General features: G+C 40.2%; 1 protein-coding gene across 18 annotated transcripts in view; it reads right to left on the bottom strand.

Annotated features, from left to right (window-relative positions):
• Positions 1–25,901, bottom strand: part of LOC122549360 (lethal(3)malignant brain tumor-like protein 4) — a 300,541-nt gene that overhangs the window by 219,556 nt on the left and 55,084 nt on the right. For 17 of the 18 annotated variants that reach the window (XM_043689041.1, XM_043689042.1, XM_043689039.1 and 14 more), the window contains 4 exons: positions 18,241–18,391; positions 8,137–8,269; positions 5,613–5,727; positions 2,196–2,290 (listed from right to left, as the gene is read on the bottom strand). In XM_043689041.1, the coding sequence (XP_043544976.1) occupies positions 2,196–2,290; positions 5,613–5,727; positions 8,137–8,269; positions 18,241–18,391 (494 nt within the window). The remainder of the gene's footprint in view (positions 1–2,195; positions 2,291–5,612; positions 5,728–8,136; positions 8,270–18,240; positions 18,392–25,901) is intronic. The other variant, XM_043689037.1, reaches the window with a different exon arrangement.

The following is a 25,901-nucleotide window of genomic DNA, read 5'->3' as shown; positions in this document are numbered from 1 at the left end:
ATGTTTGTGCGATCAGGTTCAAGACCAGCTTCTTCCCCACTGTTATCAGACTTCTGAATGAATCTTCAACTTTTAAATTTAATGCTGATCTCATTCTTCATGCACCTTCTCTTCAGCCATAACATTCGTTCTGTTCTATTACTCAAATGCACTTTGTATGGCATGATCTGCCTGTACGGCACACTAAACAAAACTTTTAACTGTACCTAGGTACATGTGACAATAATGGGCCCTGGAGGCATATCGGGAGAGTAGGACAAGTCATAAACTAGGAATCAAGCAGGCTAAAAGGGGTCATGAAATAGCTTTAGCGAGCAGAATTAAGGAGAATCCCAAAGCCTTTCATCCTTATATAAGTAGTAAACGGGTAACTAGAGAAAGGATTGGTCCACTAAAGGCTGTGTGTCAAACCTGAGAAAATGGGTGAGATTCTGAATGATTACTTTGCATCAGTGTTCACTGAGGAGAGGAACATGATGAATCTTGAGATTAGAGATAGAAGCTTGATTACCCTGTATTACGTTGCCATAAGTAGGGAAGATGTGTTGGGTAGACTATTGGTTATGGAGTTGGACAAATCCCCAGGACAGGATGCGATCTATCTTAAGTTACTGAGGGAGGCAAGAGAGGAAATAGCTGGGGCCCTGGCAGATATCTTTGTAGCATCCTTAAACACAGGTGAAGTGCCGGAGGACTGGAGGGTTGCTCATGTTGTCCCCTATACAAGAAGGGTAGCAAGGATATTCCAGGTAACTACAGACCAGTGAGCCTGACATTGGTGGAGGGAAAGTTGCTGGAATATGGTGTACAGTTCTGGTCGCCACACTTTCAAAATGATGTGGATGCTTTGGAGAGTGTGCAGAGAAAGTTTACGAGGATGTTGCCTGGTATGGAAGGTGCTAGCTATGAAGACAGGTTGAGTAGGTTAGGATTGTTTTCATTAGAAAAAAGGAGATTGAGGGGGGAACCTGATTGAGGTCTACAAAATCATTAAGTGTATAGACAGAGTGGATAGAGATAAGCTTTTTCCCGGGTGAAGGATTCAATAACAAGAGGTCACGCTTTCAAGGTGAGAAGTGAAAAGCTTAAGGGGGATACATGTGGCAAGTACTTTATACAGAGGGTGGTAGCTGCCTGGACTGCGTTGCCAGCAGAGGTAGTAAAGGCAGGCACAATAGATTCATTTAAGGTGTGTCTGGACAGATGCATGAGTAGGTGGGGAGTAGAGGGACACAGAAGCTTAGGAATTGACCAACAGGTTTAGATAGTGGATTTGGATTGGCTCAGGCACGGAGGGCAAAGGGCCTGTTCCTGGGCTGTAAATTTTCTTTGTTTTTTTGTTCTAATAATAAATCAAATCAAATGAAATGAATGTCGCCTAGCTTGCTGTAGTCATGTGATCTTTAACAGGACGCACTCATTTCAGGCATCTATCCTATATCTAGTTCAATAAAAGCACAATACAAGTAAGACTGAAGGAATTCATAATAGCATCCAAGCCATTGTGTATCACACAAGCAAGACCGGATCACATTGTTCTGTACGGGACCTTGCTATAGACAAACTGAATTTCTTACATTAGAGCAGAACTCACTCTTCATTAAACACAAACTGCTTTGTGATATCCTGAGCTTATGAAAAACAAAGTATGTCTTAAGTCTCAAAATGCCAACATCAGACACAAATAATAAAAGAAAATCATTCCAGTGGAAATGAATCTGTAAACAAAGATTGCAAAACTAACAAATACACAGAGGTGCTTCAGCTGATCAAGTCTGGAACTCCCATATGTCAATACTTGTGCTGTGGGTAGAACCTCACCAAAAGACTTAAAATTTGCTTTGAAAGATTTTCTCATTGCAATTACATGTAAAACCGAAACTAAAATTTTTGGTCTTCAAATACTCCATTGGAAAGTCAAGGGCTTTGCAAAACAGACATAAATTCAACAGGGCCTCAAAACTCAATCTACTGATAGTTGCTCAATGGATCATAGGACATTGTTTTGGTCAGCAGATGCATGACACGTTTACGACGTGCTATATTTCAGAACCACAACTCAAAAGTCACAAACCTTTTGATATCAACTGATAAAATTTTGATCTGCTTACACATGTAATTTCAATAAACAGGCAGATGTGAACAGCTTAAAAATTAAGGGTTAATTAATTACTCTGAAATCAAGATATTTGTACCTCTTTAAACAGTTTAGGAAGTGCTGCTAATGCTTTTTCTTCTTCAAGATATTGTACCCAGGACCAAGCCTTTTTCTTTCCAGTAAGTGGCACAGCTGACATGAAAAAGAATATACAAAGTAAATATTGAGGATTAGGGTATGTAAATAAATATTGCATGACACTACAAGAATCAGATTTCATCGATGCATGCACACATTTCACTTGGTACCTGCCTGAATCAACAATGGCCCTTGATATTTTCTAGTTGGTCTTCAACAAACTGCCAACATTTTGAGGCCTTCATCTCGTGAGTTTTCCCAAAGACATAGGAACATGCCAAGGATCCATTCAGTGTATCACTTTTCTCACCAAAATAGCTGGTGTTTGGTCAATATATCATATACTGGCTGGCATATTATAATGATATGTAAAGAAATGAAATTTGCCATGCAACTTTATTTCTGTCATTTATCGCATTGCAACATTAAACCCAAGGGATAGCAAGGGTCATGCCTTTCGGTGCTGTTATGGATTGTGAGGACATACTTATTGTTAAAATCTGTGGAACTAACATCCAGGCCAACTACCGGGCTGGGAAGGGAGTGTTAAGAAAAGTAATATTATAACATTAGCTTGAAGGACAAAGACCATCTGCCATTATTTATTCGCATCCCATCTACAAAGACTTGCCCCACAGGAGACTGCATGGAGCTTGGTAATAATCAAGACTGGGGCCTAATATAAAGCTAGAATCATGGATACATCTTTCCAGTCACCAGAAATCCAACCAAGCCAAAAGGACACTAAACTGAAAAATAGCCAAAAAAAAGTCTTTTGCTTTTTACAACAATTTCACAGGTTTGTTGTCATGAATTAATGAAAGATCAGCATCTCATTTGGAAATATAATGACCATATGCTTAAGCAAAAAAGGCACCTGGATGACTCTGCTATCCTGCCACACACACACATCAGCTTCTACCTCTGGTTTAGAACTAACATTCCTGTATCCTACTTGGCCAACAGAAATTTAACTTTCGTAAAAGGTGCCAAGCTTCTCCATTCAACCAACTTCATCAGTAACCAGTAAACAAATGCTGTATTATCCTGCTTTGATAACCTTAAATTGAATCAGTGTCTCTAATCCATTTTCTGGCCATAAATTCAAGTGAATAACTTAAAAATCTCTGTCAACTTATTTCCTTTTCTCCTTTTCAATAACGGTGTTGGTTAGCTCAGTTTACTGGACAATGGTGTGCAGTGCAGAGTGACACCAACACTGTGGGCTCAATTTCCACAATGGCTGAGGTTACAATGAAGGACTGCCATTCTCAATCTTCCCCTTCACCTGAGGCATAGTGACCTTCCAGTTAAACCACCACCAGTTGTCTCTCTCTCTCTCTAATGAGACAGCAGACCTGTGTCCAGTAAGACAATGGTGACTTTATGTTTTTATATCAGCTCAATAAGTTTTCTTCATAATCTATGTAATTTTAAAAATTAGCCTCATAATATTTTACAGGAGTCCCTCGCAACATTTTGTTACTGTGACACAAATGACAGAATCAAACCCAATACTCCATGGAATCTCAACAAAGTCAGATAAATGTTAACACAGTCTTCTTTGACACCCCAGTTACACAAGGACAGGCGACAGCCTCATGGTATTATCACTACAATATTAATTCAGAGACCTGGGTAATGTCCTGGGCAGGAAGTGAGGACTGCAGATGCTGGAGATCAGAATCGAAAAGTGTGGTGTTGGAAAAGCTCTGATGAAGGGCTCATGCTCAAAACGTTGACTCTCCTGCCCCTCAGATGCTGCCTTACCGGCTGTGCTTTCCCAGCACACACTTTTCGATTAATGTCCTGTGTATCCAAGTTCAAATCCCGCCATGGCAGATAATGGAATTTGAATTTAATAAAAATCTGTATTAAGAGTTTAATGATGATTATGAAATTATTGTCCATTGTTAGGAAACCCCATTAGATTCACCTATGTCCTTTAAGGGGAGGAAATCTGCCATTCTTATCTGGTTCTGACCTACATGTGACTCCAAGCCCAGAGAAATGTGGTTGACACTCAATTGTTGATTGGGCAATAAATACTGTCCTGACCAGCAACATCCACATTCCTGGTTTGCTTTCTGGATTACCAGCTAATAATATTTAATGTTAATGATCCATCTATCAAATGCTCATATCTTTTTGCTTTTATTTCATGCATATTACTATTTAACATGTACTTTACACTCTGTCCTTGACTGACTCATTTCAAAACATTACAATTAACTATGGTGAATTTCATCTGACACCTTCTGAACCTATACTGGATTGTTTGAAGCAAATTAGTAAAGACTCAAACATTCCTCTCACATTGTGGCAGTGTAATTTAAGGCTTCATGTCTTGATGCTTTTATTGTGCTTAGAGTTAACCAATCCATTGCAATGTTATTCTATCCATTGCAAGACATGATGTAAATTTTCACCTTTATCACTTAGGTTGTAATTTGGCCAAACCTCCCACCTTTTGCAGAATTCAAGTAAGTTTTCATCCAATTTATTTCTTTGATTTCATATGGTTTCTACAAATGCAAACAGATTAAATAAGCAAAAGTGGATTGATCCCAAATATTGCAAAGCCATTCCATGCAAAAAAATTGAAATTCTGATCACCAAGCCTGAGGACTGCAGAACATTCCTTCCATCTAATATTTTATACAGCAAAAAAAACCATTAGGACCACCTACCAGTGTTCCTATCTCTGAATGTAACTTTCATACATATGCCCCAGAGGTATTATGAAGATGTTACATTTGTAATGTTTTGGGACGATCTCATTAATTTGTGGTAAAATTGAGAAATGAACTTGGTTATTTGACCTATTGTGTGACTGAACTTGACCCAAGCTTAGGTGGCTTGGTTGATAAAGACTAAAGACTGGCTTGGGACAGGGTAATAGTTTGCATTAGTGAGAACAAGGTGCATATGTTCTTACCTGCAGACAGTAGGGAGTACATTTGCAATGACTATGGATATACAGTTAGTTTTCAAGCGTTTTAAAAAGTTGTGAACAATATCAGGCTTTATAATTGGTTACACTTTAAACTATGAATGCAATTGCAAGTTGAAGGAATAGATAATTAGAATTTATATCTGGATACAAAGGCCGATATATAATTCATGCTCCCATGTGGATGAGCTTTAGGAAAGAAACAGGAATAGGAAACTGTGAATTGGGTAAAATTCTAAAAAAAACTTGAAATTGCATCTTGTGGTTCTTCAAGTCAATAGAAATTCTACTAATTTATAAGGATTATTTAAGTCTCTACAAGGATTATCGCAGATGTCACATGCAAATCTGACTGAAGTGTATATTACATACTTGGGCAGGAAAACAATAATAAAGCGTGTTTCAAATAAAGAAGTTGAGTACCCTGTTTTGTGAACTTGGAATCTGGGTCAAAAAGGCGACTGTTTTTGAAGTTACTGTGGTTAGTCAGCACTGCAGACATTTTTATCTTCATTTTTCCATCATCTTGCACTTCCTCCTGCAGAACAATCAAGTTAAAAATGTTCCACTCATGAGAAGTAGCTCAAAAGAAAGCATCAGGCTGTATTTTGAAAAGTTCAATTTTACACTTTGTTTGATAACATGACATGTGGCATACCTTCAGTTTCTATAACTGCATAAAATAACCCCTTCTCCAGTCAATCAAATATTAACAACACCCTGGGTACACCAGATGCAACAGCAATTTGCTCAGAGTAATGTATTTTTGATACCACATAATAATGTAGTTTTTTCCAAATTACAATGACCCACCAGAGGATTAGATTTTAATATTACAGTTCCACCAATCATTTTAATATGCTAAGATTACATTTTCCTACCTAATGCTAATGCTGTATGAAATAAGTTATGTGTAGACATTGTAACATTAAGTACAAAGCCTTTCAAAATAATATAACTCAAATAAATGGGGAAAATGTGATCAATCTGAAGCCTGTCAATTCTCCAACAAAGCTCTTAGACATTTTATCTGCATAATTCTCATCATAGTTCACAGCAATCATTTGCATCAGTAAATATTACATTTCACCTGAAAACATCCATTACAAGCACCCAGATTATTGTCACATTTGTCTGACATTAAACTTGAGTTTTTCAAAGTCCTCTTTGCATTATACAGTTTTATCACCTGTGTAAATCTGTTTTTGTTCACTCAAGTATTCCTTCTTTGGCAATCCTTGGTTTTAATTATAATGCATAACACATTCCATTCTTCAAGTGTATACACTGAAATTATCTATCTCTTAAGCATCACAAAATTTCATACAATAACCAAATACAAAATTTTGCTTTACATATGTAGAGCAACAGTCAAAAACTTTGGATGTCAAAAAAAATGAGCATTTTTGTTCCTCTAATGCATTAATTTCTTGTTATGTTTTAATGCAACTTTTGATACAGGGCTCTCTCGCTCCCTTTCCCGACATTGTGAAGATGCTACACCATTGCTTACATCTTATATGAGGCTGAGCCTAAATTGGTATTGCTGTAATTTCTGAGGTTAGTGAAGAGATTACTGATGAGCAATCAGGTATAGCTATTCACAGGAGAGAAAAAAACAGTCTGCCTTTGGCCAAGGAACCATATTATCAGCACCTCAGAGGTCTAGCAACCAGAGGAAAAAATATCAATAAACCATCTAAATGATACTCTCAATGAGTCATCCAGACTTGATAGATAATGACTCAGATTGTAGAATACACTGCAAATGCAGGTGGTGGACATGTCAGCAGTGCATGAGAGCTTCAATATGAACTACATCAGAGAAGTCTCAGTCAGAATAGTGTTGAGACTTTTCATGTAGCTAGGCTTCTCCACTGCCCCCCCCCCCCCCCCGCCGACTCATCTCCCTCTGCTCTATAAAACAGGAACTTTTTATAATCTAAGATTATGAAGCACACAAGCTGTAATAGTTTAGAAAACCCTCAAACCTATACTGAAGTGTGTCACAATGGAACTACTAAAGGAGTAATAAAAACAAAATGACACTAATTGTTTTCCAGATGCAATAGCAATGGAAACATTTACTCCGTTTGTTTCAAAGGAATGCTGCAATTAATACCTTGAGCCAACGAGAAATGCACTCTTCACCAACAGGAATATATTTTCAAACCAAAGCACTAATCAGTTCCTAGTTCTCCTGAGAACATTCCAATTAATTGCACACTCTAGTTGTTGGAAAACAAATTGAAAAAAATGCCTAAGAATTCGAAATAACTGTGGTCAGGAAACTTGGAGAAAATGGTTCTCTGTAGTGAGAGGATACAGAAACGTATGCACAACGTAGGTTTTTCTTCTTACTTGACTTGAACATTGCTTCATAATAACTCTACTGAGTTTGTGCAGTTGACCTGTGAATGATGCTTTCACTGCAGCTATCAATCACAGATGGAAAAGGTGATATTAATTCCAGTCAAGAAGTATACTCTGCACCATCTGGCTAAGCAGGAGATCTTATGTTCTGTTCCACCTCATTACTCAGTTGCCAGGTGCAGCGAAGAAATTGGAGTGGGAAGGATTATTACATCAGACCTCTACACCCACTGCCCTGCTATCTTTGGAAACCTGAAAATGATTGGGAATGTGCCTTCTTCTGCAGTAGGCACAAATCCACTATTAGGATGCACGAGATAAAGTGCTTCTGGCACCACTGTAACTTTTGCATGAAAGGGCTTGAATCAAAAGGGTTCTGTGACTACTGGGCTGGGGTAGGACCCAATTTATAAGACAAATTTTATGCAGGTGTAAATCAATTACCACATCCTGCCAACATCAAATGTGTCACAAAAACCTGGGGTGCAAAGTAAAAACTTGAGGCTTGATGAAATATTGCTTCTTTAAAAAGTGCCACCGCATAGTAAAATAAATATCTACAGTTATCACAAACCATGTGGCCATCTTCAAAATCTTCATCAGAATCTTCCTTTACGTTCACACTCACTTTCCTGTTTCGCTTTTTGATGCATTTCAGTATTGTTCCAGCATTTCGCTTGATTGGTACAAAGTCCACAATGGGCTGTCTGTTGAAGAATATTGTATTGAAATATGGCTTACATATGCAAATTCTAAAAAAACCACATAGAAGTATATCACTAAGGTTACAATTATTTAATATTGTCATCTTTGATCAGTTTCACCATTTTTATGCTAACCTTTCTTTTAGTAAGGACGCCATGGAAAGCATAAATTAACAAGCTACGGAAATATTAGGCAGACTGCTCTCTATTCCAAAGTTGTCAAATGCTGAATTAAAATTTGAGATGTAATATTTCCAAATTTGTCTTTTTTTTTCCTTCAAAATGTCACATTCACAAGTTTGGTGTGTTATTAAGAGTGCAAAATAAAAACTGAATCAAAATAACAAGCTGCCTTCATGAACTGCTGCAGTCATTGGAGTGTATGGACACCTACAGTGCTGTTCGGAAGGAAGTTCCAGATTTTCACCCAGAGACACTGAAGGAACAATCATGTAGCTCCAAGTCATGATGGTGGGTGGCTTTGATGGGAACATGCATGTGGTGATAGTCCTATGAATTTGCTACCTTTGACCTGATTTTGCAAGGTACTATTGGAGGGGTGTTGATGAATTACTTCACTACATTTTGTAGATGATATACACACATGACCACTGTGCGGCAGTGGTTAAGGGAATTAATGTTAAAGGTGGTGCATTGGCACTGAGCATCTCAACTATTGTTGGACCCTATTGTACCCATCCAGGTCTAGGGTGAATATTCCATCACGCTCCTGACTTGCGCTTTACAGAGATAGACAGGCACTGAGGAGATAGAAGATGAGTTACTCACTATAGAACTCCCAGCTTCTGACCTGCTGTTGTAGCCTAGTATTTATAGCACTGGTGCGGTTCAGTTTCTGCAGTGTGGAAAGCTCAGGATGCTAAGAGTGAGGGATTCAGCAATGGTAAAATACTCTCTTGTTAGAGACAGTCATTGTCTGGTATTTGTGTAGCAAATGTGAATTAAAGACCAGAATTGAACAAGGCCACAGTAAAAAAAGTGGGAGTAGGACAAGGAACATTAAAAAGACAAGCCTTCAGGCTTTGTACCTGAATGCATGGAGCATTCAAAATAAAGTGGATGAATTAATCACACAAATGGATGTAAATGGTATAATACTGTTGGCATAACAGAAACGTGAGTGTAGGGTGACTGGGGATGAGAACTGAGCCTGCAGGGTATTTAGTACTTAGGAAGGACAGACAAAAAGAAAAAGGTGGTGGAGTTGCATTACTGGTTAAAGAGGATATAAACACAATATTAAGGAAAAAAAGTGTTAGCACAAACAATATAGTATCTGGAATTGAGAAATTCTAAGGGACAAAAAAATATTAGCGGGGTTGTATACTGACCACTCAAACTGGAGTGATGTTGGAATGGCATTAAACTGGAAATCAGAGAGGGATGTGGTGAATGAACATTTGAAATTATGGGTGTCTTTAATCAGCATATAGATTGAGTGAATCAAATTAGTCACAATACCATAGAAGATTAAAAATCACATGACATCAGGTTATAGCCCAACAAGTTTAATTGGAAGCACTAGCTTTCGGAGCGCTGCTCCTTCATCAGGTGGTTGTGGAGTACACCCAATTGTAAGACACAGAATTTCTAGCAAAGGTTTACAGTGTGATGTAACTGAAATTATACACTGAAAAATACCTTAATTGTTTGTTAAGTCTCTCATCTGTTAGAATGACCATGTTAGTTTCACTTCTTTCATATGTAAATCGCAAAACTTTTTTTAAAAAGTTACATTCTCAGGTTAACTTTAACAATTGGTGTCAGCCAGCTAATATGTTGAAGGTGAAGGCCCCCTGTGTGCTGTTGTCTGTGCCATAATGTTTAGATGGATTCTAATCTAAAAAATGAGTTAATAGAGTCTTATATGGATTCATGCAATTTTTGAGTGAAGTACAACATAACTCTGCAAGTACGAATTCACCCCACAAACGTACGTGTGCATGTGGGTTTTTGTGTGTGTGTGTGTGTTTGTCTGTCTGTCTGAGATGAGGGGGGGTGGTTGTGAGTGAGAGTGTATATGTGTGTGTATGTGAGTGTAAAGGGGTCTAAGTCTGTGAGAGGGTGCAGGTGTGAGTGTGGGAGTGTGTGTGTCTGTAGGCGTGTCCGCGTGTGTGTGTGTGCCTTGGTAGGGGGTTGTGTGTATCTGTGAGAGAGATTGTGTGTGTGTGTAAAGGGGTCTAAGTCTGTGAGAGGGTCCATGTGCGAGTGTGCACCTGTAGGAATGTGTGTCGGTGTCTATGTGCGCGTCTATGTATAGGTGTGTCTGCATGTACGTGTGTGTATAGGAGTTCCTGTGTGTGTACAAGGAGTGTGTGTGTGTACAGGAGTGTGTGTGTGTGTGTGGTGTGCAGTGTGCAATGGTGATCATCTGTAATGTGACATGAACCCAAGGTCCCGGTTGAAGCCCTCCCTATGGGTACCGAACTTAGCTATCAGCCTCTGCTCAGCCACTTTTCGCTGCTGCCTATCCTGAAGTCCGCCTTGGAGGATGGTCACCCGAAGGTGCGAGGTCGAATGTCCTGGACCACTGAAGTGTTCCCCAACTGGGAGGGAACACTCCTGTCTGTTGATTGTTGTGCGGTGTCCATTCATCTGTTGTCATAGCCTTTGCTCGGTTTCACCAATGTACCATGCCTCAGGGCATCCTGGCCTGCAGCGTATGAGATAGACAATGTTGGCTGAGTCACATGAGTACCCCCCATGTACATGGTGGGAGGTGTCCGCACGCGTAATGGTGGTATCAATGTCCACACTCTGACACGTCTTGCAGCACCTACCGTGACAGGGCTATATGGAGTTGTCCTGAAAGCCGGGCAGTTTGCTACGAACAATGATCTGTTTGAGGTTTGGTGATTGTTTAAAGGCGATCAGTGGATGTGTGGGGAAGGTCTTGGCGAGGTGCTCATCCTCATTGATAGTGTGTTGCAGGCCGCGAAGAACATGACATAGTTTTCTGGCTCCTGGGAAGTACTGGACAACGAAGGGTACCCTGTCGGCTGCAGTTCGTATCTATCTCCAGGAGTTCATGTCACACTACAAGTGACCGCCATTGCACTATACACACACATTCTTACTTGTGCACGTGCGTATACATACATACACACACGCACACGCACACACAGACACAGACACACAGACAGACACTTACACACACTCCTACAGACACACACGCTCCCACACTCTCACATGCACCTGCTCACAGACTTAGACCTTTACACTCACATACATACATACTCTCTCACAGTCACTCACAATCCCTCCACCCCAGACACACACACACATGCACACATACACATATACGTTTGTGAGGTGAATTTGTACTTGCAGAGTTACATTGTACTTTGCTCAAAAATTGCATGAATCCATGTAAGACTCTTAACTCAATTTTCTGATTAGAATCCATCTAAACATTATGGCACAGACAACAGCACATAGGGGGCCTTCACCTTCAACATATTATCTGGCTGACTCCAATTGTCAAAGTTAACCTGAGAAGATAACTTTTAAAAAAAGTTTTGCGATTTACATATGAAAGAAGTGAAACTAACATGGTCATTTTAACAGATGAGAGACTTAACAAACAATCAAGGTTTTTTTAAAGTATAATGTCAGTTACATCACACTGTAAACTTTTGCTAGAAATCTGTGTCTTACAATTGGGTGTACTCCACAACCACCTGATGAAGGAGCAGCGCTCCAAAAGCTAGTGCTTCCAATTAAATCTGTTGGACTATAACCTGGTGTCATGTGATTTTTAATTTTGTACACCCCAGTCCAACACCGGCATCTCCAAATCATAACTACCATAGAAGAGGAATTCTTAGACTATACCAGATGGTTTTTTGGACCAACACATTGAGGAACTAATTGGATAACGGGCCATCTTAGACTGAGTACTGTGCAATCAGAAAGGAATAAATGGTATTGTCATTGTGAGTGATCCCTTGGAGATGAATGATAGATGTCGTTGATTCTGAGACCTGGGTCCTGGTAAACTGCGATGGCATGAGGCATGATTTGGCTACGATGGACTGGGAAAGTGGCTGATAGGAAAGACAGTGAATAGGCAATGGCAAATATTCAAAGAGTGAATGAGTGAACCACAAAAATTGTTTATGCTTTTATGGTGCAAGTAAAAGATGTGGGGGAGTGACATTGCTAATCAGAGATAATATCACAGCTGAAGAAAGGGAGGCCGTCGAGGAGGATTTGTCTACTGAGTCAGTATGGCTGGACGTCAGAAACAGGAAAGGAGCAGTCACTTTATTGGGAGTTTTCTACAGAACCCCCATTAGCAACAGAGACACAGAGGAGCACATTGGGAGGCGATTTTGGAAAGGTGCAGAAGTAACAGGGTTGATGCATGGGTGACTTTAATTTCCATAATACTGATCAGAACCTCCTTAGTTCAAATAGTTTGGATCGAACAGTTTTTGTCAGGTGTGTACAGGAAGGATTCCTGACTCAATATAGGTCCGACGAGAGGGGAGGCCATTTTGGATTTTTGTGAGGAACAACAGGATGGCCAGAGTGAGGGTAGGGCCTATTAGGGATAGTGGAGGGAAGTAGTACTTGGAATCACAGGAGGTAGGAGAGGTCCTTAATGAATACATTGCTTCAGCATTCACTATTGAGAGGGACCTTGATGTTTGTGAGGACAGCATGAAACAGGCTGATATGCTCAAGCAGGTTGATGTAAGGAGAAGGATGTGCTGAAAATTTTGAAAAACATAAGGATACATGAGTCCCATGGGCCAGATGGGATATACCCATGATTACTACGGGAAGCGAGGGAAAAGGTTGCTGTGCCTTTGGCAATGATCTTTGCATCCTCACTGTCCACTGGAATAGTGCCAGGTGATTGGAGAGTGACAAATGTTATTCTCTTGTTCAAGAAAGTAAATAGGGATAACAGATCAGTCAGTCTTATATCTGTAGTGGGCAAATTATTGGAGAGGATTCTGATAGACAGGAATTATGATTACTTGGAAAACCATAGTTGGATTAGAGATAGTCAGATGGCTTTGTGAGGAGCAGGTGATGCCTTACAAGTCTTATTGAATTCTTTAGCCATTTGGCAAAACACATTGATGAAGGTAGAGCAATGGATGTGGTGTATAGGGATTTAGCAAGGCGTTTGATAAGTTTCCCCATGGTAGACTCATACAGAAAGTAAGGAGGCATGGGATACTGGGAAATCTGGCTGTTTGGATATAGAATTGGCTGGCCCATAGAAGACAGAGGGTGGTAGCTGATGGAAGTATTCAGCCTGGAGCTCGGTGACTAGTGGTGTTCCACAGGGATCTGTTCTGGGACCTCTGCTCTTTGTGATTTTTATAAATGACTCGGATGAACAAGTAGAAGGGTTGGTTAGTACATTTGCCAATGAAACAAAGGTTGGTTGAGTTGTGGATAGTGTGATGGGCTGTTGTAGGTTGCAACGGGACATCGACAGGATGCAGAGCTGGCCTGAGAAGTGGCAGATGGAGGTCAACCTGGAAAAGTGTGAAGTGATTCATTTTGGAAGGTGGAATTTGAATATAGAATACAGGGTTAAAGGCAGGATTCTTGGAACAGAGAGATCTTGGGGTCCATGTCCATAGATCCCTCAAAGTTGCCACCCAGGTTGATAGGGTTGTTAAGACGACATATGGCGTGTTGGCTTTCATTAGCAGAAGGATTGAGTTTAAGAGCAGCGAGGTTATGCTGCAGCTGTATAAAGCCCTGGTGAGACCACAGTTGGAATATTATGTTCAGTTCTGGTCACTTCATTACAGGAAGGATGTGGAAGCTTTAGAGAGGATGCAGAGGAGATTTACCAGGATGTTGCCTGGACTGGAGGACATGTCTGATAAAGAAAGGTTAAGGGAACTAGGGCTTTTCTCATTGGAGCAAAGAAAAGTGAGAAGTAGATAGAGGTGTACACGATGGTGAGAGGCATAGATAGAGTGAATAGTCAGAGACTTTTTCCCATGGCAGAAATGGCTATCACGAGGAGACGTGATGGTTGGAGGAAGATTTAGGGGAGGTGCCAGAGATTGGTTCTTTACACAGAGAGTGTTGGTTGCATGGAATGCACTACCAGCGGTGGTGGTAGAGTCAGATACATTAGCAACATTTAAGTGACTGTTGGATGGGCACATGGATGGTAGTAAAATGAAAGGTGTGTAGGTTAGTTTGATCTTAGAATAGGATAAAAAGTCGGCACAACATTGAGGGCCAAAGGGCCTCTACTATTCTATGTTTTATGTAAGTGCGCAAAGACAACAGTGGCCAAACCATGGCTTACCAGGGAAACTAGAGAAAGTATTAGATTCAAAGAAGAGGCAAAACAAATTGGCAAGAAAAATGAATAGACCTGAAGATTGGCAACAGTTTAAAATTACATACTTCTTGAAGAGTTGCATCACAGATAGACAGGGTGGTTAAGAAGGTGTTTAGCACAGTTGCCTTTATTGCTCAGACCTTTGAGTACACAAGTTGGGACATCATGTTGTGGTTGCACAAGGTGTTGGTGAGGCCACTTCTGGAGTACTGTGTACAGTTCTGGTCGCCCTGCTATAGGAATGGGATTATTAAATTGGAAAGGGTTCAGAAAAGATTTACCAGGACATTGCCAGGACTGGAAGAGCTTTGAGGTATAAGGAGTGTTGGATAGGCTGGGTCTTCATTCACTGGAGTGTAGGAGGTTGAGGGATGACCTTATAGCGGTTTATAAAATCATGACAGGCATTGATAAGGTCAATAGTAAAGGTATTTTTGCCAGGGTAGGGAAGTTCAAAACTAGAGGGCGTATTTTTAAGGTGAGAGCAGAAGGATCTTAAAGGGACCTGAGGGACACCTTTTTCACACGGTTGGTGGTTTGTATGTGGAATGAACTGCCAGAGGAAGTGGTGGGTGTAGGATAGGTACATGAATAGGAAAGGTTTCGAGGGATATGGGGCAAACATAGGCAAATGGGACTAGTTTAGTTTCTGAAACTTGGTCAGCATGGATGAGTTGGACCGAAGGGCCTGTTTCTGTCCTTCTTTATTCTCTGACTCTAAGATCTAATCTGCAATATCTTGACCTGGTAGTAATTACTCTGATCAAAACAGGGTGTAATGCTCTGCAACAGGAATTAGTGAATGTCCTGCCCTGACACCCAGTCCTCATTTTTCAAGGAAAAGGAATAATCCACACTCTACCGGGCAGCTGGGCCTGCACACACTCAGCAGATACTAGCCCAGCTCCCATCCTGAATACTCCAGAAATCCTTGGGAATGGAAATCGAAATTTGAAGGTACCTGATGAAGGTAGGACTATTGTACAATAAGTTGAAACTTTATTGCTGGAACAGCACAGCAGGTCAGGCAGCATCCAGGGAACAGGAGATTCGACGTTTCGGGCACAGGCCCTTCTTCAGGAATTGTACAATAAGTCAGTGCAAACAATTAAAAACAATGGAGAAGAATAACAGATTTCAAGATTACTCTTACTGTCTATGAAATTTGAAAGTTTATCTTAATTAGTCACCCAGCACCTCGATTTGTAAGTTTTCATCTTGAAATTTAAATCTGATCATACCTTTGTCCCTCTTTATTTCTATAACCTTCACCAAATCTACAAATCACCCTATCTCCACTCGCAAGTTTCTTATCTCAAACTCTCTTCAGGTTAAAACATCATAATTCACAGCCAGAATGCAAAAAAGTAAGAAGATGAACCTTAAAGAAAACTCATCCTCGAAGTAGCTCATCTTAATAAGCTGAAATGTATGTTCATGTGAAGTATTCAAGAAGAGATTAATAATTGAGAGAAATATTTGGAGTCTTTAAGCTAACACAGGGTTGGGTTGGATATCACATCTGAAATATTGCACATTGAATAGTACAACAGAATGTCAATAAGATTATCTGCTCATGCCCCCCCAAGTTTAGAGGAGGCAAAAATAGAAATTTCTGGAAACACTCAGCAGGTCTGGCAGCATCTGTGAAGAGAAATTGGAGTTAATATTTCAGGTCGAGTGACCCTTACTCAGAACTCACAGGAACCTACCACCTGTTCTGAGGAAAGGTAATTGACCCAAAACGTTAACTCCAATTTCTCTCCACAAATGTTGCCAGACCTGCTGAGCTTTTCCAGAAATTTCTATTTTTGTCTCTGATGTACAGCATCCACAGTTCTTTTGGGTTTTTATTAGTCTAGATGAGGATTTGAAGGTCAAAATCTTTATACTCAAGTGACAGCACCATTTTACAACTGAGTCTAGCAAAATGGCAGTAAAGCGGAGTCAAAATCTTTTTCCTAAGAAAAAGATGAACTGATGAAATATTAACGAGTTTTATCCCACCTTATCCCATTCCCAACCTTCCAACTCAGTACTGTCCTCCTAACCTATCTATCGTTCTTCCCATCTATCCACTCCACCCTTCTCTCCTACCTCTCATCTTCTTTCCCATCTTTATCTACCTATAGCATTCTCAGCTACCTTCCCCCCAGCCCCATTTATCTCTCAGCCTCCTGGCCCACAAGCCTCATTCCTGATGAAGGACTTGTGCCCGAAACGTCGATTCTCCTGCTCCTCGGATGCTGCCTCACTCTCTCCTATTAAACAGTTAGAAGAACTGAGCAGATAAGAAGAAATCTATATTTGTAATGAAGGAAGCGGGCTTTTAGGAATGAAAGAGTCCACCCCAGGTGGCGATATTTGTTGTTTGCCAATATCAACAACAGTAGGATTTGACTATAAATTTAAATAGGTGAATGTGAGGACTGCAGATGCTGGAGATTAGAGTCAAGATTACAGTGGAATGCACAGCAGGTCAGGCAGTATCTGAGGAACAGGAAAATCTATCAGGAATTCCTGATGAAGGGCTCTTGCCCGAAATGTTGATTTTCCTGTTCCTTGGATGCTGCCTGGCCTGCTGTCTATTTCCAGCACCACTCCAATCTTGAGGAAATTTAAACAGTAGATCACCAAGAGCCAGATTATCAACTGTAAAGCAAGAACAGAAGTGGCTCAACAGTGGAACTCCACCTGCAATGTGTTTCCTTGCAGCATAATCCTTGATTTCTTTCTATTCTGATATTTTACATTTCTAAATTCTGTCTAGTACTGGTAATTTAAAATTTATCAAAATTCATGTATACCATAGCAACTATAATCCCAGGTTCAGGTTCATTTGGCCTCTTAAGCACCCTCGACCTCGACATTTCCCCCCCACCCCCCCCCCCCGAACTTAAAGATGGGTGTGACACTGAGTGGACAGGACAAATCAGCCACTGCGGTCTTGGTGACTGCAACGGAACAGTCTCCTCACAGTCCCACTGACATAAACAGAGGGCCACCTTATCTAACAAACTCCCACAGAATTCTGTAGATCTGCAATGTTAACTTCATCTCTCTCTCTCTCCCCTTCACTCTCTGCAGATGCTGCCAGATTTGCTGAGCATTTCCAGCATTTATTTACAACTCCCACAGAGACCTGGCAGTCAGCGCTTCACATATTTGAGCGACTTTTGCGGGGTTTAGGTGGCTCCTCTGCCAAAGTCATGACAGATGGGTGGAAAAGCCCTGAGGATCCCCCCCTCCTACCCACCACCTCCCTCTCACAGCCCCTTGTGAGAAAGGCATTGAATGTGTATCGCATAACAAATCAGGTTTAAATTTATACCTTTGAAAACTATACAAAATACACAGATTCCTACCTCTGAAGTTTTGACATATGCTTTTCTCACACTACATTCTGCACCAAAAACACACTCTGAAACAGTGGTCTGACCATGTTTTGAATATTGAAGTAAACATTGTGAATTTGTCTATTACTTCTCAGAATTGTACTCTACTCAACTTGGCTTGAAACTGCCATAATACAGTGTGGTGACCGTTTTGGTGTTTAAAATTCTGTTCCCAAGTCACAGAAACCACAATCGAAACAAAAAGCTCTTTAAGTTTCATTCCTACTTACTGATCTGTGTATTGTTGCTGACAGTTTGTGCCACAAAAACAATCTTGTTGATTGAACTCCTCCATTATCCGATACCTTCCACAGTTTTCACAGCAGCAGATGCCTTCCATGTGGGACACGTCATTTGCACCACCACCTTCGGTAATGCCTTCTGTTGTGACATACAGTAAGGAAACAATGGGCAATTTAATTCAGTGACGATTATGTAATAGCCAAACATCATTTACCCTCATCAGTCAACTTAAGTTCCTAATGCTCCTGTGAATTAGCTTTAAAATCTTGGTCCTCATCGTCCTGTCCCACCATACTTTGGGAATCTCCTACAGCCATATATATATTCAGGATGCACTGTCCAATATTTTGACACTGGCCCACTCTTCAGGTACTGCCCTCCTGAAAACATTTCCTTTAGTTCTCTTACAGTCTTCAAAAGCGAAAGTAAAACCTTTCGCCTTCATTTCCAAATACAATCTTGCACAGTGAAACTGTCTATCCATCATTCCATAAATAATTTTGATAATTTCCTTTACACATTGGAAAAATAACATCTTGGCCAACATCAGAAAACTAACATCACTGAAACAGAATATCAAATCAGTTATTTCACTGATGTTCCCAAATTGGTCACGAAGTTTCTCTACAGTGTAATAATGGCAATGCTTCAGAAATATTTTGTTGTTTGGGAAGTATTTTGGGATGTCTTGAAATTGTAAAACACACCGTATAAATAAGTTGTTTCCTTCTTTCTTCAGATTGATGCCTGATCTTTCCCAGAGCCTCAAAACTGTTTTTCCTTCCTCTCAAGTTTTTAAACCCATCTTGGGATCAACTAGATTCAATCCAAATTATTTTGAAGAGGTTATGATGCTGTTTTCTTTTGATGTTGTGTTGTTATGCTAACTTTAAATTTATAAAAAGGTTAAGTTGAGAAAAGTTTGTAATTCTCCAACAATAAGTGAAGGACTACTTTAAACATTTATCTTTGGAATACTCGATCAAATACTGTTGTACTTCTTATTTGCTACAAATTTAATTTTCTATTCTTTTCGGTTGTAAATATGTCTATTTATAGTAGATAGGTGACCTTAGTCAAAATTGCTCTTGAATGCTGTTTATGACAATTCTTTACTGCCCACGACAGGAACAAACGAGGAAACTTCTTACGGCGCCTTTCTCTCTTCACTATTCTGCAGTATTCTGCAGATCTCCATGAAGGAGGAGAAAGTGATGACTGCAGATGCTGGAGATCAGAGTCGAGACTGTAGTGCTGGAAAAGCACAGCAGGTCAGGTCACATCCGAGGAGCAGGAGAATCGACGTTTCAGGCGTAAGCCCTTCAACATTCATGAAACGTCGATTCTCCTGCTCCTCGGATGCTGCCTGACCTGCTTTTCCAGTACCACACTCATGACTCAGATCTCCGTGAAGGTCAAACCTTCTCAAACTCGTCCCTCAGGCATGGTAACCCTCAGGTTAAACCACGACCAGTTGCCATCTTTATTGACATAGGAGCCCAAAGGTCCTCTGGGACTATAGTGACTTGTATGACAATTCTGCAGTACAGTGATTTCTCCTATATCATGATAGTCACATCCCTGTGCAACCCTGCACTAAAAAAGAATCATGCAATACAAATAACACTGAAAGTGTTGGCGATGCAATCGCGCTTTAGTCAACACATATTTTAAAAGTTCGAGCTTTAGAAACAGCATCCCCTATTCGTCAATCGCATTACAGTGAATTAGTGTTGAAGAAACGCACATTATAGCAGAACGACCTGTACGTATCATCAAAATATATTAAGAATTCTGTAACAGCAGAACTATAGTCAATCATTCTCCAGAAAATCCTACTTCTAGTTTATCTTCCCTCCTTTGACAATCACCTGTACCTGACATCATGGACGAGACTTGTAATTTGCTGCATGAAATCCTCAAGAAGAAATACATTTAAAGCATTATCTTTTTCCATAGGCCTTAAAGGCTGAATCCAGTTGAGACCTAATTGAAACAAGGCTCCTCTGTTTAACTGCAAGATCCTTGACTGATTAACATGGAGATTCGCACCCAAAGTATCCCATATTTTTGACATTAAGCCTGATATATTTAAGAATACTGAATAATTCACTCTGGTAACATGACAGACCGTGGGTAATTAGTCAGGGTCTGGGGATAAGCAATGGAATTGGGACAAAGAGTGTTGTCTTGTTTTTTATGGCCACAGTGTAACTGGTTCAAAAGTGCTCGATTTCAACAGTGAGCACAAGTAGAAGTTGAAGCTTTTAATACACATTCCTTTCCCCATCACACAGGATAACTGCACTACCCACAAACAACGAGAATCTATGGTCTCCAGAAATTGAGCATTGGGCTTCATTAAACTCAAAGCAAACAAGAGGCCGAGGTCAGAATCACAGGGATCTCAGGGTCAGGATGGAAGTGGTCCAAGTAATGCCCTGTAAATAATCTAAGTCTGGACTTTATACCCCTCAGAATATAGGCCAAAGGCCAGCTTAAAACTGGAGCTTGGCCCTCACCAAAATGATTTGGGAAGCGCTGATAACTGCTTTAAGATTAAATTTTGGAATGGAAACGTCCCTCAGCTAAGTTCCAGGGCAGAGGGCATGGCAATCACTGGGACAGTGCACTCCAGATCCACCTAGCCTCACTTCCTGGAAGAATAAACCTACCTGTAGTTTTCAAGCACAAGGGACAAATCTACCACCCACCCAAACCTTTGGTGACTAATTGTGGAAAAGGGTCTTTGTAGTGATTGGAGGGAGAGCCAGGCGGATCTTGAGTATAAGATCCCTGATTGAGGTTGTTAACCTGGCCTCATCAGGGAGCACTGGACTGACAGATATAAACAGGAGTCTCAGAGAGTCTCCTCACTCTCGGGACTAGGCTCTCAGGTAGCTAGGTAGAGTTTATGTACTGTGCACATGTAAATAAAAGGTGACTTGGCAACTAGATACCTGGCTCCTTGGAGTTATTTCAGTCTCCAACAGGCATCAATACCCTAATTAACATATCTGAGGTGCCAAACATAACATGCATTTGCTAAGAGAGACATCAGCTTGTTGTATTGTGCAATTTCTTTCAGATTGGCATCATTTCCACATTTTGGATGAAATACCTGTGTCTGGCCTATTTGTTCCCTGTTCCACACTTCCCCAATTCTGCATAGCTGCGCACCCATGTTAACCATACGAAGATCAATTCAGACCTATGTCTGCAAATTTGGTGCAGACTTACTCACAGCTAAGTTGGTGTTCATTTCATTTCCAAAGTATAAGCAAAACTTATCATAATTTCAACCATAGTATTTTTATTATTATTTACTAAACCTGTAATGACAACACCCTAATATAATATTCTTAGAGAAATCGAGTTGCCCTCTCCTTCCCCTCCTTAGCTTCGCAAAGGCACACAAATGCAACTTTAAATGTACACCTGAATTAAATACAAACTACTGTTTATGCATTCATCCAGTTGCTCATACAATGGATATTGTCATTACATAGAAATCATGTTTGAATAATGGAAGCCACGATCATTTATAACACTGACAGCATTCCCTAGGCTAACAGCAAACAAAGAGATTCAGATTATTAAATCTTGCGAGTTGCACTGATGACCATAAGTTTACATAGTTTGGATTTAAGGAGCATATAATTATGTATTAAAACTTGATCCGCGATCTATGTGGGTTAGACTCTGTCAATGCAGCAGCAAAGACTTGATTATTGGGTCAGAATGTGGGAAACAGCTTGTGCAGTGAACAATGCTGGTAATTATTGGCTGAAGAGGGGACCAGGATTGTGTTTAACAAAAACTCCATCCTACCTCTCCCCTTAGCGAGCAATCAGAACAGTTTATAGTAATCTAAAAATCATTAAGAAATTCCTCTGACACAGAAAGTGCCCTAATGCTATTTTAGGACTCAACAGCGTGGAGCACATTGCACACATTATGAGCTTGTTCAGCCAAGTGAAGTCCAAAGGTAACAGATTTTTGTGGCTCCTGCCATATGAAACCCTAGCCAATCCCTCAATCCCTTCTCCAGCCCTCTCAACAATAGCCAGTAGCCTACTGTTGTGATCTTGAGATGCCAGTGTACATTGTTCTTCTTCCCCACCATCACTCGATCATTTGTTAAGTGAGACCCTGCCCACACCAAGCTTCTAATGGCCATAGAAAAGCACTCAGAAGGATTCTTTAACCTGCCATCTCACGTGACGATCGCTATTTGAACAGAGAAAAAAAACATGGCACTTGTTCATATCACTAAAGGTGAATTAGTCTCTTCAGGACAAGAAGAAGAAAGGTATTCTATCCTCAGCTACTATTAGATTTCTCATATTTATTTTGACTGTTGACTCCATCTCATTGAAATCCTGGATGATGCTTCATTTGAAAACATGTACAAATATTCAATAGCAGCAGTTCTAACATCCCGCTTTAACTCAAACGCCAAAGTGTTGAAGCATGCTTGAATCTGTAAAAGTTTGCGTAAGCATCTTACTAAATGTAAATAAGCAACTTTGCTTTTTGATGAATTCTGTCGATCATTATATAATTCCTCATCAATCAGGTTTACTCAATCAGTTTACTCAATTAACCTGTCTTAATTTAAGACAGATGTCAGAGGCAGGTTCTTTATGCAGAGTGTGGTAAGGGCGTGGAATGCCCTACCTGCTAATGTAGTCAGCTCAGCCACATTAGGGAGATTTAAACAATCCTTAGATAAACACATGGATGATTTTGGGATAGTGTAGGGGGAGGAGCTGAGAATAGTTCATAGATCGCCGCAACATCGAGGGCCGAAGGGCCTGTTCTGCGCTGTATTGTTCTATGTTCTAAGATGAATGGATAAAACTGCTAATACATGATCGCATCTCATTTTAATGGTTTGGAAACAGCCACATTAAAATCACAGCATCTTCATGATAAAACTGAATTGAAACAGTCAATTTATGAGAGGTGAACAGCATTTCAGTTTCAGGATTATTGTGTACACATAAAGTAATAGCTGAGTACTTTATGACATCACAAATAAATCTTTCAAAAGCTCCATTAACTGAGATAAGCACATACAAATTTATGGTTTGAGGGATAATCTCAATTCAGCCTTCAGTACAATCAGTACAGAATTGCAATCAAAAGACACCACCAGCAGCCAAATATTAGGCATGCTTGTTTTGAGAGTAGAATGCTTGATATAATAAAAGCACATTCATACATGTACTTTACTTAAAGTGGAGATTAGTCCGGTGATTCTGCAATTACACATTCTCAGCAGGGGCAATGAGTTCTGAAGGAGGGTCACTGGGCTTGAAACGTTGGCTCTGTCTTCACTCCACAGATGCTGTCAGACCTGCCACGTTTCTCCAGCAATTTCTGTTTTTGTTTGTTACTATCATCAGCGGAACGCAACGAGGAAACTGAGAACATACAAACCACAATTCTCACTCAAAAATTAATTGACAGATAAGAGTAAACTGCATGCCTTCCAGGTTTTTTGGATATTTCACGCCCTGTAAGGTGCTCACGAGTGCCATATTGCAGAATCACCAAGAAACTCTGAGCAGCTCATCCGATCAATCCGGAATGTACTACCATTGTCAAATTAGAAAATACTTTCCAACTAGAAAAGCAGTTAATCATTTGACAAATGCATACCAAGAATGACTATCTACATTGTAAAGACAGAATGGATTCACCACCTATGAAGAACTTCAAAAATGCATGCTCTCATGTTAACTATATAGAAATACAAGTACAATCAACAAAACTAATTTGTTCAATTTTCAGTTTAAAACTCTTTCATTATTCACAACTTAAGAGCAGATAACATTCTCTGAAAGCTTTCTCAGCCTAGAGGCTGCTCTATTATTAGCTACTTCTTAATTTCCTCGGCTCAAAGTCTGCATTTTCTTCCTCTCCCATTCAATCTTGCAAGAGCAATGGCCTGTGCATTTTCACTGGGATTCTTCATCTTGTTTACTGCAATATTATAAGAACTGCTTCTGAAACCTCAAGAAGCAGCACTGTTTTTCCAGACTGCTAACTCCTTCGCAAAAATTGCTGACGACAATCAGGGTAACTCCCAAAGCAATCTCTCCTGATGCCTTACCTTACCCACTGTTACCTCTTTCAGTATCCTTTTCTTACTCAGTCAGCACATTATTTTAGCCTCTAAATCTCAACTGTGAATCCACTTTCGGACTATTATTTGCGTCCAAATGCTTTTGTTACTGATTTATCATTTTTCACTGCCCAAATATGGTTTTGCATTGCTATGTATTGAACAACTGTGTACGTTTCAAAGAAATTTATAAAAATATACACAACTGAGGGATAAACGTTTCCTACTTTTTAAAAATTTGACAAGCTTTGATCACTAATTGGGGGCAGTATGGTGGCTCGGTGGTTAGCACTGCTGCCCTCACAGCACCAGGAACACGGGTTGGATTCCATCCTCAAGTGACTGTCTGTGTGGAATTTGCACATTCTCCCAGCGTCTGCGTGGGTTTCCTCCGGGTGCTCCGGTTTCCACCCACAATCCAAGGGTGTGCCATGCTAAATTGCCCACAGGGATGTGCGGGTTAGGTGCATTAGTCAGGGGCAAATATAGGATAGCGGAATGGGTCTGGGTGGGTTACTCTTCTGAGGGTCGGTGTTGACTTATTGGGTCGAAGGGGCCTGTTCCACACCGTAGGGATTCTAATTCTTCTAATGAAAATCTCTATATGTTTTATTTATGTTTGAAGACATCATTTAAAACTGCATTGTATTTCATTGTAAATTTCCCATGTTTTCTATTCTATCAATCATATTTACCCTGCTTGAACAAAGTTCACTACTTTCTTCTAGCTTGTTAAAAAACAAACAAATGCATTCTCTTCTTGCAAACATGGACCCTTATGGTCTCACCTTCTAATTCTTATCTTACAGAGCTATGGGTTCCTATACATTGATAGATAAGACTTTTGGGGAACCAAGTGAAGGTATTGGGCAAGGAAGTGGAACTGATGTCAAAGCCACGATCTTACTGAGTAGCAAAGCAAGATAGAGGGGTTGAAATGACCTACTCCTGCTCCAATATTTTTAATGACTGTGAATACACAAAAAAAACTTGCAATTTTTAAAATCTTACGATATCCCATTTTACAATTAATAATTCATTTAAGAATTGACGTTGTAGTAACTGGGAGAAATGGGAGGCAATTATGCACAAGGTCTCTATTATTAAATCACCATCTATGGGATAGATGTTAGTCGAAGCAGTAGAGAGCTCATCTGTTCTTAGAGCCATAGAGATGTACAGCATGGAAACAGATCCTTCGGTCCAACCTGTCCACTCCAACCAGATATCCAAATCCAATCTAGTCCCACCTGCCAGCACCCGGTCCATATCCCTCCAAACCCTTCCTATTCATATACCCATCCAAATGCCTCAATGTTGCAAATGTACCAGCCTCCACCACATCCTCTGGCAGCTCATTCCATACACGTACCACCCGCTGTGTGAAAAAGTTGCCCCATAGGTCTCTTTTATATCTTTCCCCTCTCACCCTAAACCTATGCCCTCTAGTTCTGGACTCCCCCACCCCAGGGAAAATACTTTGTCTATTTATCCTATCCATGCCCCTCATAATTT

The sequence above is a fragment of the Chiloscyllium plagiosum genome, chromosome 4 (assembly GCF_004010195.1).
Source record: "Chiloscyllium plagiosum isolate BGI_BamShark_2017 chromosome 4, ASM401019v2, whole genome shotgun sequence".
In the NCBI taxonomy this organism is placed as follows: Eukaryota; Metazoa; Chordata; class Chondrichthyes; order Orectolobiformes; family Hemiscylliidae; genus Chiloscyllium; species Chiloscyllium plagiosum.
The sequence above is the reverse complement of the archived record's forward strand: the minus strand, read 5'-3'. Positions and strand labels throughout refer to the sequence as shown.